At 60.9% G+C, this 12,570-nt stretch overlaps 4 protein-coding genes across 4 annotated transcripts; 1 reads left to right on the top strand and 3 right to left on the bottom strand.

Annotated features, from left to right (window-relative positions):
* Nucleotides 1-1,208: 1,208 nt before the first annotated feature.
* PLICBS_002513 (uncharacterized protein) lies at nt 1,209-2,015 on the bottom strand (the record flags this gene model as incomplete). The annotated part of the gene is made up of 1 exon (XM_018322200.2): nt 1,209-2,015. The coding sequence occupies one exon, from the start codon at nt 2,013-2,015 to the stop codon at nt 1,209-1,211; it is 807 nt and encodes a 268-aa protein (XP_018179680.2).
* A 1,083-nt stretch (nt 2,016-3,098) lies between these two features.
* Nucleotides 3,099-4,403, bottom strand: PLICBS_002512 (uncharacterized protein; the record flags this gene model as incomplete). Its single annotated transcript, XM_065600031.1, has 2 exons — nt 3,099-4,157; nt 4,233-4,403. The coding sequence occupies 2 exons, from the start codon at nt 4,401-4,403 to the stop codon at nt 3,099-3,101; spliced, it is 1,230 nt and encodes a 409-aa protein (XP_065456103.1).
* Nucleotides 4,404-5,668: 1,265 nt separating this feature from the next.
* PLICBS_002511 (uncharacterized protein) lies at nt 5,669-6,632 on the bottom strand (the record flags this gene model as incomplete). Its single annotated transcript, XM_018322198.2, has 4 exons — nt 5,669-6,019; nt 6,069-6,209; nt 6,261-6,289; nt 6,440-6,632. 4 exons carry the CDS (start codon nt 6,630-6,632, stop codon nt 5,669-5,671), a joined length of 714 nt encoding a protein of 237 aa, XP_018179678.2.
* Nucleotides 6,633-8,636: 2,004 nt separating this feature from the next.
* On the top strand, nt 8,637-11,426 carry PLICBS_002510 (uncharacterized protein; the record flags this gene model as incomplete). Its single annotated transcript, XM_018322197.2, has 6 exons — nt 8,637-8,730; nt 8,882-8,962; nt 9,019-9,641; nt 9,698-9,727; nt 9,787-10,331; nt 10,448-11,426. 6 exons carry the CDS (start codon nt 8,637-8,639, stop codon nt 11,424-11,426), a joined length of 2,352 nt encoding a protein of 783 aa, XP_018179677.2.
* Between the last annotated feature and the right edge of the window lie 1,144 nt (nt 11,427-12,570).

The raw sequence follows: 12,570 nt of genomic DNA, 5'->3' as shown, positions 1-12,570 counted from the left end.
GGGTGGGTTGGGGCGTCACATGAGGAAGCCCGGGCGGGGGAGGGGATCACCGGCACCACTAAGGTTCTGCGGAGGACGGTATACCTCTCGGTAGCAACGTACATACCTACTATCTATCTACCTACCTAGGTAGTAACACCACAGTGACTTGTTTGGGCGCCGCCAAACAGCGGCGTGGCGAGACGCGCCTCACGGGCGACGACGCCAAATGCAATGTGCGGGGCTTTGTACTGCACTGGGCACATGTATTCTTGCTGCTGCTGCTGCTGCTGCTGCTGCTGCGTACCTACCTACCGCGCCTATCAGCCTTGACCTTGACTGGACGTGGTGACTGGCTTCTCCTTCTCTCCGGACCCCCGCCGCGTCTCCCCGGACGGGAGGGGGGGAGGAGGCAGCTCCGGCGGTTGGATGTTTCGGCCCGTTCGCAGCGCTGCGGCGCACGGCCGGGGAGGGAGGCATGCAGGTGGTGTTATACTGTACTTTGTAGTTATAGTATAGTAGCAGTACCGTTGGATGGCCTGGACGTGTTGCCTTTGTTGGATATCTGCATGATTCATTACAGTACTGTACATCAGGCGCTGCTCAAAATAGACGTTTGGTTTCGGGACATTTAGAATCCGGCACGTCATGTAGGTCGGCGCGATGCAGCTGCGAAAGTCTATCTGGACATGCACCGTGCTTGTTTGCGTGACGCGACAAGGGTGCACAAAGGATCGATATACTTGCGGCCCGGCACATGTGTGTATACCTTAGACTGCTTTCGTCCCGTGCTTGTCGCGTGGCCGTCTTCCATCTCGACTGCTTATTGATTCCAGTGGAGGCGGCGGTCCGCGTATAGAAAACAAGTTGGACGTCCCAGCCCGCCGCTCCCCCGTAGCGTGCACCACCTCGGCCGCAGCCTCGCGATTTCCCTTTTATACATGCAATACCAATGTACCGGCGCCCATTCGCAGACCTGACCTTTCGCCCGGCGACCTCCTGATACTGTACCATCCGGTCGCGCGATACGTCCCTTGGTATGCCCTCGTCACGAAGCCCAGCCCAGCCAAGCCCAGCTACCCTAGAAAAGTCCTCGCCAGTGGTGAATTTAACCATTCGTGTTTCCCAGCCGTATTCAAAGCAACTCCGCCATGCAGTTTTGCTCCCAACTCCTAAACAAGACGCAATGTTGAACGACATGACATGACACTTTGCCCCACGGGCGACATTCACCGCCCGCCCAGTGGCTCCGCCGCCTTGACGAGGTCGGTTATCGTCACAATCTTGTACCCTCGCCGGCGCAGCTCGGGCAGCACAATCTTCAGCATGGGCACCGTCCAGGACCGCCGGTCGTGGCACACGATGATGCCGCCGGGGTGCGCCATGCTCAGGATGTGCTTGGCGTTGGTGGACGGGTAGGGGATCTGGGGGTCGTGGGGATATATGCTGCCCAGGACGATGCGGAAGCCGCGGTTGCCGAGCATGTCGCGCATGCGCCAGCTGAAGAAGCCGGAGCCCGGGCGGAAGTAGTTGTTGGGCAGGATCTTGTGGTTGGCGTCGTAGGCGGCGACGAGCTTCTCCTTGACCTGCTTGACCTGGCGCTCCAGCTCGTCGTTGGACAGGGCGCGCGACGACTCGTCGTGCATGGCGTGGTTGCCGAGCTCGTGGCCCTCGCGGACGAGCTTCTCCAGCGTCGCCTCGCGGCCGTCGACCTGGGAGCCGATGACGAAGAAGGTGGCGTGGGCGTCGTTGTCGCGCAGCACCGACATGATGTCGTCCGTGTGCGGCGAGGGCGCGTCGTCAATGGACAGGGCCATGACCTTGTCGGTCGTGGTCACCTCGAAGAGCACATCGGGATAGACGGCGCGCAGGTAGCCGATGAGGAAGCGCGGGGGCTTGTAGACGCAGTAGATGGAGTAGAGCGGCAGGACGAGCAGGAAGAAGAGGGCGGCGAGGGCGGCGAGCGTGGCCATGCGGTTGCGGCGGACCCGTCGCCGAAGCTTGGTCGGCAGACGGAAGAGGACGAGTCGGGGCATTGAAGACGTGGAGAGCATCAACGGATCGGGGGGGTTCTCGAACGGGGGATTGTGGGGGGGCGTGTGTGTGTGTGTGTGTCTCCGAGGTCAGCGTCGTCGTCGTCGCACGCGTGCCGTCGTGTTCGCGTCGGCGGTCGATTGCATGCTCCGGGGGCCGGTCCGTCCGTTCCTCGTTCTCGCGTGCGCGGCGGCAAGAATGGGGGCAGGGGCGGCCGGCGGTGGTGGGTGCTGATGCCGGGAGCGGATGATTGAATGAAGGATGGAGGGAGGAGACGTCGTCGGTCGGCAGAGACGATGGGTGTTGACGTTGGTGCTTCTCAGATGGAGATTGTCAGGGGGTCTGGCGGCGGCAGCTCCCTTTCCACTCGCGCCTCAGTTCCATCCAATCCATCCCGTGGGCAAGAACCACCCCCATTCATTGCGTGCAGGGCGGTGGGCGGGCGGGCTCCACTGGGGGGGTCCTTTGCCGGGACAGGGGGGATGGATGGAACGGTCCCTGAGCTTGATCCTTGAGCGTGCTGCCGTCTGCGCCAAAGACAGCACCTCACCTATAGTACCTTAGTTCTAGCTGCCCATATCATGTACTTGGTTCGTACAACAGCTCAACTCCAGTCTTCGTCTGGTAGTGTCTTCAAGTGGCCTGTAGTCGCTGACTGTAGGAATGGCCGCGACCCGTTCGCCTTGCTGTCATCCACGCGTAAAGTGAGTGCCCAGGATGCATCGTGTATTTCGAAGCAGTCGTATAGCCGTATCTGTACCCGCATACGAAGCATTTGGGGCCGAAGAACACGGGCAAGGCACAATCGCCAGCTCTAACCAACCGGCATCTGCATCACGGTGTCTTCATCACGACCCGGCACACCATTCGCCGACCAAGTCCACGTCAAGTCACCACAAGCAAGAAACCCTGCAGCACCCATTATGCAATACTCGTACCTCGTACCTCTCTTCATTCGATGCTGCGGCTAACTGTCATGCGCTTTCCCTTTCATCGTCTCCCCGTGCACATCCTCGGCCAGGACGCTTTATCCACCTCGTCCCGCTTCGACGTGACACAAGGGCTCTCACGAACCCTGACCAACCTTACTTCTTCTCGTTGATGGACACTGTCGACTTGGCCCTGAGGCTCTCGAACCCCAGCCGCAGGTCCTCCTTCAGGTCCTCGAGCCCCTCCACGCCGATGCTCACCCGCAGCAGCCGCTTGTCCACGCCCGGGTCCGACATGGCGCGCCACTCGATGAGGCTCTCCACGCCGCCCAGGCTTGTGGCGTGGTGGAACAGCCGCAGCCGGCTCGGCAGCTTGCGCGCCGTGTCCTGGTCCTTCATCCAGATGGCGAAGACGGGCCCGTAGCCGCGCGGCATCTGCCTCTGCAGCCAGCTGCCCTCCTGGCCTGCCTCGGGCTGCAGGCTCGCGTGCTGCACCCGCTCGACGACGGCGCCCACCGCCGTGGACGCGTCCTTGGCCTGCTCCGCCAGCCAGGCCACCAGGGCCGTGGCCGTGGCGCTCTGCCGCGTGACGCGCAGCTCGAGCGTCCGCAGCGACCGGAGGCCCAGCCAGCCCTCGAGGCTGCCCATGACGGAGCCCAGAACCATGCGCTCCTGGCGCAGGTCCCTCATCCACTCGTCCGCCAGCCCCGGCCGCACCGTCAGCGTCCCGCACAGCATGTCCGAGTGCCCGCCAAAGTACTTTGTGCCGCTGTGCATGACCGCGTCGGCGCCAAAGGCGAAGGGGTCCTGCAGCGGCGGCGGCGCAAACGTGGCGTCCACGGTCAGGTACGCGCCCGCCTTGTGCGCCTTGTCGGCGTAGTGCTGCAGGTCGCGGGCCTCGCCGGTAGGGTTGAGCGGCGTCTCGACGTGGACGACGTCGCCGGGCCCCAGCTCCGACGGGTCGCAGTCGAGCGGCAGCTGCTGCAGGCCGGTGAGCCGGGCGAGCACCTTGATGACGCCGTGGCAGCCGTGGTAGCCGTCGCCGATGGCGATACGGCGCGGGTTGATGCGCACGAGCATGGCGTGGAAGGCGGACAGGCCGGACGAGTAGGTGAGCGTAGGGCCCCCGAGGATGGACTCGAGGATGGACTCGAGGCGCGTCGTGTTGGGGCCCGACGCTCGCGAGTAGCTGTGCGAGTCTAGCGGCGCCGCGGGCTTTATTCTCACATTTCTCAGTCAGTCGTGGAACTTTGAGAGCTGCCACAAGTATGAGAGAAGGGGGGAACGCACGTCAATGTTATCAAAGCCCAGCAGCTGGTCCGGGTCATCGCTGTAGCGAAACGTGGTGCTGACGTGCATGGCCGGCGCGACGGCCCGGTGCGCGGAGATGTGGTCATCGCCGTGGACGGTCCGGGAGGCGAGGGACAGGCCGGCGACCTCGGTGGTGGGCACGCCGGGCATCGTGGGCGAGGTGATCTCGAGCTGTTTCTGTTGGATATATATTGGCCGTGTCTCGATTCGACGAGGTGTGTGAGCCCGCGCCGCAGGGTGTAAGCAGGTCAAGACAGCCGCAGCCAGATCACCACAGTTGTGTGTGAAACCAAAGATGAAGAAAAAACAGAGTCAAAAAGAGGGAACAGCGTTCCTGCTTTCTGCCGGTTTCAATGCGGCGGCGATGGTGTGCGTGCTCCCGCGATGTCGCTCCTCGTCCCTCCTCCCGGGCCCGCTTTCTATCCACAATTTTTGTTAAATCGGCCACCCGAGTCGGTCGCAGGGCGCGCTCTGAGCTACCTGCACGCACTCATAGAGTCACAGCACTGCCGCTAGGTACCGTTGAGGTGCCTACCTAGTATGCCAAGTGCCCTGCGTTTGGGTGCCTGTTTTTAGCTCGAGCAGGGCCTCTGCCCCGCCCGTTGACAGAGGGCGGCGGCGGCGGCGGCGGCGGCGGAGGGGGGGAGGGAGGGAGGGGCGCGTCGGCCGGCGGGGCCATGGAAACGAGTCGGGGCGGGCGGCGCCTCCGGGATCGGGAAGGCCGCCGCTGAGAGGGGGTTCACGCACGCATCAGCACGCTGTTTCAAGCCACCCGCCTGGGGAAAACAAAAATAAAAACTGGACAGAAGTAGAAAGGGAGAGTCAAGAAAGGATAAAAAACGAACGGGTTCGAAAACTCAATCAGAGTTCGCGGCTTGCCAAAGGTCATGCAGGCGGGCGGGCTGGCGCGTGGCGTTTCAAGTTTCAACGGCCGAGCATCCCCGAGTTGTGGTTGGGTCCACTGGGTGATATACGACTCCCCAAGCGCGACATCACGGCAAGTGTCCAGTACGACGAACTGCAAGCTCATGCGTCGCGATGGCTCAAGCAAGTAAAGTCCATTATCATTAAGTCGTGCCGGGCCGTGGGCACACCTCAGAGTGGTGCGCTCGGCCACGTCGCAGCCGTGTCACTACGGCTGTTTCCCCTTCTTCCCGTGTATCCTCACACCCGGCCACGCCTAATGTACATCCGTGACCGGCCCATCATGTGCTCGTTTCAAGCGAGTGTCCTCCGCCCAGTTGACTCTATTCCGTAGTCAATGATTCCCGTGGCGAATGCGTCTTTATCGTATCGTATCGCCTGAAAACGCCGTCCGGGTAATAAAACAGTGTAAAGGGGAATCAAGTGCCATGAAGCGAACAATAACAAGCAGGGCAATAGACGTCCATCTCGAGAAAAGCCGACGAAAGAACTCAGCGGCCATCGGCCGTCTGTGGGCGGTCCATGGCGCCCAGTTCGGAGCCCTGGCCGCTGTGCCCTCGCTTGCGCACCGGCATGAGGAAGCGCGAGACGGGTGACGGTTCCGCCAGGTGACCGTCCTTGTCTTGGCTGTCGCCAAACTTGGAGAAGAAGCCGCGCTTCCGGGGCGGCTGCTTGTGGTCGTCGAGCCCGACGTCTTCAAAGCCCTCCTCGGCCGTCGGGGGCTGGCGCTCCATCATCCGGCGGTCAATGGCGGATCGTGGCAGCCGAGGGAAGCGGGCCGAGTCGAGGCTCTGGCGGGTGGGCATGTCGTGGCCGGTGATGGGCGATCGCGCCGAGATGTCCTGCAAAAGAGGTCAGCCGCAGCTACAGCCAACAACCAGCTGCACGTACAAAAGACCGCCGGTACGAGTCGAAGGACTCCCGGGAGATGGAGAAGTGCTCAATGTCGCCAAAGCTGCTTCGCGTGTCCGACGAGGCTCGCGACGACAGGTACTTGCGGGGCCATTGGCCTTTTTCCTCCGTCGGAGACGGCTGCTCACGGTCAGCACTGCGATGGACAGACAAGACGATATATTGACTTACGGGAAGGTAGACACCGCTGTCGTTGACAACTGTTGCGCCGAGACATGCGTCAACATGGGCTGGTCCGGTGACACAGGGCGGCGCCCGCAGGACCCCGCAACAGCAGCATCCAATGCCACCTGCATCGGATGAACTGCACGACGGGACGGGCGGGAAGGGAATGTGGGAGGGTCACGCACCACTCATCTTGTACTCGCCCGTGTCGTGGCTTTTGGCGCTGCGGATGCTGAGCACGGACGACGCCTTGGAGCCGACAGTGTCGACGCGCTCGAAGCCCGGGGTCGTTTGCTGGCTGTTGACCTGTTCGGGACGCAGGTTCTCGTCGTGGGCGAGAGCGCCGGGCTTCCGGGCAAAAGGGTTGCGGATGGGCATGATGGGCGACTTGTATGTCGTATGTTGGTTGGTCCCGTCGCGGCACGGGGTATCGTAATGTGACAGGGAACGAGGTTCGGCGCAATGCGATGCGATGGCTTGCGCCTCGGCAGACCACGGGTCCGATGAATTGAGCTGCGCACGAGCCGAGGAGAGAAGGGCGTCTTCGAGGGCGAGGTCTCTGTGAGGACAAAGGGATGAGGATAATGCACGAGACGAGCCGAGGCCTCAGTTGCTGCAGTTGTCTAGAAGCGACGAAAGGGGGGGGGCGAGAAAGGCTAAAAACAAAGACGACGTGCGCGCGATGAGGAACGGGCGGGCTTTAAACTTTGAAGCGGCGAAAAGGTACAGCAGCGGTAGCGGCAAGTGGTGGTGAGTTCGGTGCGTTTGGATGGAGAGACGGGAGGGAGCATCACAATGGACGAGGGACGGGAGGTGAGATCAGATCAGTCGGGATCAAGTGGCATCGAATGGGCGCCGGTTCCCAAGACCGGCCTTGGCGGTGGTGGGGTGATCAGTTCAGTTCAAGTTTAGCGATGACGGGCGCTGGAAATCCCCGTTCAGCCAGAAGGTACAGCAAGAGCACCCGACCACGGAAAGGCGGCAGCCCGCATGCCCGCCTCGTCTCGGTGGTCGTGGGTGGTGAAGGTGGCTGTGGAGACCGATTCTCCCTGGAAAGCTGGCCAGGCGAGTCTGTTCGGGGCAAGAACTGGCGACGATCAGGGCGGCGACGGCACATCGGGCTGTTCTGAGCCCGATCCGGGGCCGCCGACACGCCTTACTTGCGACTCCAGCGGACTCCAGCGGTAAATTGTCCGCTCTTGCAGCGGGTGGGTGCAGCGGCGGACCAGGCCTCCACCACAGGTGTCCACGGGGGGGATGCCCACTGCGGGCAATTGGAACTGGTCGCAGCCGAGGCGGGCCGTTTCTCGGCGTCTGCGCTGTCTTCAGGGCGCTGAACTGCTGGCTGGAGACTGCCCGCCGTGGAGCTGCTCCCATCCCTCCCGTCGGCCAGCCGCCAGAGTTGCCCGAACCCTTCCATCCCCTCTCGCTTCCATCTCAGCCACACTCCCGACAACATCGTCGACGTCAATCAATGCAGCCCGCTGGGCGAAGCGCATGCCGCATGCAGGTCGTCCGTCCGTCCGTCTCGCCCTGGCATGGTCCAGCGTCCTCATCCCATCATCTCACCATCCGCATCCGCCCCCATGTGACGTAACGATTCCAAAGGCGCCACTGCAGACACCAGGCGCCGCGACGATTGGCCTCGGCCGCTCGTCCAAGCCACCCTGCCCATCCATCGTCTGCCGCTTGGCGTCATCCGCGCGCGACCAGACCCCTGCACGGAACCGCTCTGTGAAAACTGGAGGTGGGCCGCATATCCGATCGAGCTACCGTCAGGCGAAGCTACAGTAGCACCGGCCGATTACCATGTGCGACGCAAACTTGCCATCATGGAAGATGCGCAATTGAGGGGGAGAAGCCTCGCCTCGTTGGACGTGCAAGCAGGGCAGGAGGGTCGAGGACCAAGTCGGTCCGCAGCACCCTCTCTGCTGTCAACATCAATATTGCTATCGACTGACGGTTCTGCATCCGGACAGTCTCCAACAGAGCTCATGCCCAGCGCGTGATCACCTCTTGCCGTTAGCAGGCCGTCCAACTTGAGCCTCAGTAAGCCGCAACCCTGCGGTGGTGAACTTGCGGGCATGCCCTCAGATTGGGTTCTTGAGGGCGGCCCCAACGACTGCTGCCTCGTTGTTCCCCCAACAGGGCACTTGTACCGTTGGCAGTGGTGTGCATGGAGCATGCATGGAGCACGCTGGGAGCACGGTATATGCCCAAAAGGCAAGGGTGGGAGCCCGCGAGGGGTAACAGCCCAGCAGCCATGTGGCTGTTCATCTTGATGGTGGTGGTGATGTAGCAACTCATACGCGCGACCACAATGACCCTTTCTACATGCACCAAGCGTGCGGCGCCTCATGCTCGCGCTACACGCCCTCTCTCATGGACAACAACGAGTACCAATCCGGCGATGAATCAGCCTCGTCCACGACCGATGAGCGGACGCGCCGCAGCCGCGATGAGGCGTCGAGGCAGGGTCCGGTCGAGCGGGAGGGACCGGCGTGCCAGGCTTGTCGAAAGAAAAAGGCCAAATGCTCGCGAGACATGCCCTGCTCTCAATGCGTAAAACACAGTTGGTCAAGTCCCATCAGCCTCGGAAGCCGCAAGACTCCTGACATGCTCCGCAGAAGTCGAATGCGTCTACGATGACAGGAAGAGCAAGCCCGGGATGCGGCCGGGTGCGATAGAGTCGTTGAACCAGAGGCTACGTGCGTTTCCGAGCCGTCATCCATCTTTTGTCAAGAGAACTCACAATCCACTCCAGAGACCCTCGAGCAAATGTTCATGGGACAGGGCGTGCTCTGGCAGCAGGTCTGGCGATGCCTAGACGCCATCTCGGATAAGATGCGCCTAGCACCCTCTGAACTCGGCACCACGGGCCAGACACAGCGAGCAAATGGACACATGCACGACAGCGCGGTTCGACTGAAAAACTTGCTCTCGTCTTTGGCCGACACAGAGCACGACTTGCCGGCGCGAGAATGTGAGGAGCCGAGCTCCAAGAGGCGTCGGGTTGACAATTCGCAAAAGGCGGCAGCTCAGCCGGTATCAAACCTTTGCGTAGACGATGCCGAACTGGACCTTCCAGAAGATCTCATCGACGCGCTCGTCGACATCTACTTTGCGCGCATCCAACCCTGGATCCCGATGCTGCACACCATCACGTTTCGCAGGGACATGAACCTCCCGAGCATGCGCCCAAAGCTGCGCACCATCTTCTCAGCCATCGTCTCTATATGCGCGCGCTTCTCCGACGATGTCCGGCTCGGAGGCGCGGAGGCCAAGTCCAAGCTTGCCAAGAGACACAGGCAGAGGGTTATACTAGAGAGCATGGAGTCTTTTTCGGCGCGAAACCTCCAGGCGCTGATAATAGTCGCCTTTGACACGGTGAGTGAAAGCCCTGGCCTAGCGGAACAGGTATCATGGCTTACCCTGAGCAACAGATTGGAAGCGGTCGGGGCCCATCGGCATGGGTAAGTGTTACAGAAAGCCATCAAGTCGTGCCAAGTCATCTCACATCTACCTCTTGCAGTCGATTGTCGGCAGCATGACGCGCACCGTGGAGCAGCTCCGGCTGAGCGTCGAGGACGAAGACCGCTACGCGAGCACAAACGACGCCAAGGTCCTCATCAAGCGGATGGACTTTTTGCCGCAGTGCCAGGAATGGACCGAGATCGAGGAGCAGCGGCGCATTTTCTGGAACACGTTCCTGATGGACCGCTTCTGCAGCATCGCCACGGGATGGAACCTGTCACTGACCGGCGCCGACGTCAAGAGGAGGCTGCCATGCGAGGGCGGCCTCTGGGAGAAGGGCGTCCCCTTGGCCGAGCCGACGCCGTACTTTGGCGTGTCCGAGAAGTCGGACAGGCTCAACGACCCCCTTCCGTCGCCGAGATCAGAAACCGCCGACCACGAGTCGCAGAACTCGCTGGGCGGCTTCGCGTATTCTATCGAGGCCACCGAGAGCTTAAGCCTCGTGACTACTTTTTTTCTTCAGCAGGCCGTCAACGTCACCAAGATTCACGAGCTTGAGCTATGGTTGATGCGCTTCAAGCAGCTTGACCTCCGCCTGGTGCAGTAAGCAATCTCCAGGTTCCTCATTGTCATATCATGTTATGTCATGGTATACGTATGCCATCTATGCATAGGAATATGGGTGCAAAGCCTTGCGTCTCTCACTAACGCCCGACCAGGTGGAAGATATTCTTGCCGGAGCGATGGCGCGAAGGTTGCGCCCGCGGCCCTGACGGCAGCATGGACTGCAATCTCATCCTGGCGCACGTCACGCACAACACGGCTGTCGTTCTCCTTCATCAATGCATCGCATACCCATCTCCGGAATGGCAGTCGATCCCGCTTCGCCTGCCGTCCTCATCCAGCGCCGAGACGTGTCTCACGGCCGCCAAGGAGGTGGCCATCATCACCGACAACTTTCTGCGATGCACCGATTTCCTAGTGAACCCACAATTTTCGTTCTGCCTCTTTGTCTGCGGGCGCATGCTGATAACCCATGCCGCGTACTCGGGCACGCCTATCACAGAGGAATTCGAGACACTGGTCAGAGCTCTTCAGGAGGTCTCTCGCCGATGGAACGGATCACAGGCAGCTCTAAGCCTGGCAAAGCCCTGCGATGACCTGGCCTCCAAATTCGCATCCCGCTTGCTCAATGACAGGACCTCGGTCCCTGACATGGGGAACATGCGCCAAGCGGTATACTCGGATGTGCATGTCACGCCTGATCCGGCAGCAAGCCCGAAACAACATCACGTCGAACATCCGGAGGCCATCGGCTACGGCTACTACAACCCGGCCGCCAACCTTGGCTTACCTATTCAGTGGTCTGAGAAGTCGACGGCGTGTTGTCACGTTCCTGAGGTGCCACGGCAGGACAGCCCATCTGACAAAGTGTCCATGGCTTTCCCTCCCTTGCCGGTCGCTCTCGAAATGTCCACATTGAATCAGCCGTCGACCGCACACAAGGACCTAAGCCAGGTTGTGCAGCCGTCCACTCTTTATGGTGTGCCAGCGGGTGACCCCGGGCACTCGTCAACGTCGGCCGCATACGAGACGGGCGAAGGCATGTTTGAGGTGCTGAACTCGTACTTGGACTTGGGCTACCCTGCGGACCAGCGGATCAGCATGTTCTCCCACTTTGAAGAGGGCGATGGATGAAGCGGCGTTTTGGTATGACTCCTGTGAGGATGACTGTCATGCTGTGTATGTGCCATGCTGGTTTCTGCAGGTCTCTCTGGTGGCTGACCATAGCCATGTACCACGATTGTTTTGCATCTGCAAATGCGATACCTTGTCAATTGGCCGCATATGATGAGCATACGGAGCACGAAGTAAGAGTTATGGCGACGATTCATCCAGGTACTGGGGTTGGGGGTGTTCAGCACTGCAGATGTGAGAAGCTCAGGCTGTGACTGCCCTGTGCTCACCGATTCTGGGTGTAAAAAAGTGGGAGCGTAGTTCACGAAGCCTGTTAATTCTCTTCTCCCAATGTATGACGCATCGTGTCGTCTCATCTCTTGGTATGGTAATCGGTGCGGTGCATGGACGAGGCGGCAGCAGGCTGACTGGCCCTCGCACGGCCGACGTGCCTGGCCTCTTCCTTTGACTGGTTCATCCAATCCAGTCGCGACGGACACAGAAGCGCTGCAGACGTCCAGGTGGTGCCCGCAAACAGCTCTCGACGTCAACGCCACCAACGTGCTTTGTTGCGGTGCTGCGCGGCAGAGCGGGAGGACGGGTCAACCGTCGGATCGCACTCCGCCGTGCGCTGGCCGCGGAGCTATGACCACTTTTATGCACGACCTGTGCCTTGCCTATCAGTTAGTTACGCCCTGCCGACGCCGCAGTACAGTCAAGTCCGTACTACCTACAGCAATGTGCTAGGTACAGTACAGTACAGTATGCACGAGGCCACTGTGATATGTCAATAGCTTGCGCCGCCGTGACTGATACGGCGTCCTCGCCAGCGTGTGTGACGCGGCGCGGCGTCGGGCCTCTATATGAGGAACGATATTGTACGCCGTGTTACAGCCCGTCACGTTCACTCACAAGTCGAGGCCCGGGAGGCACTCTTTTCTTCGCGGAGTCGCGGACATGCATGCATACTACAGAATTGCAGTACGGGGCACATACGGAGCATACATGGACATGACGGGCGCACGCAGGGTTGCTTCCCGCTTTCTTGGCAGGGGTGTCGACTGTCGACCAGCTACGTAGTATAGAGCATAGACTGCCTGGTTGGTCTTTCCCCTCCATCCACGAGCCGGTTCTGTCTGGTCTGTCCGGCACATCTGACAGGAAG

The sequence above is a fragment of the Purpureocillium lilacinum genome, assembly GCF_023168085.1.
Source record: "Purpureocillium lilacinum CBS 284.36 DNA, scaffold_2, whole genome shotgun sequence".
Classification (NCBI taxonomy): domain Eukaryota; kingdom Fungi; phylum Ascomycota; class Sordariomycetes; order Hypocreales; family Ophiocordycipitaceae; genus Purpureocillium; species Purpureocillium lilacinum.
Note: the sequence above shows the minus strand (reverse complement) of the source record. Positions and strands in the feature narration are given on the sequence as shown.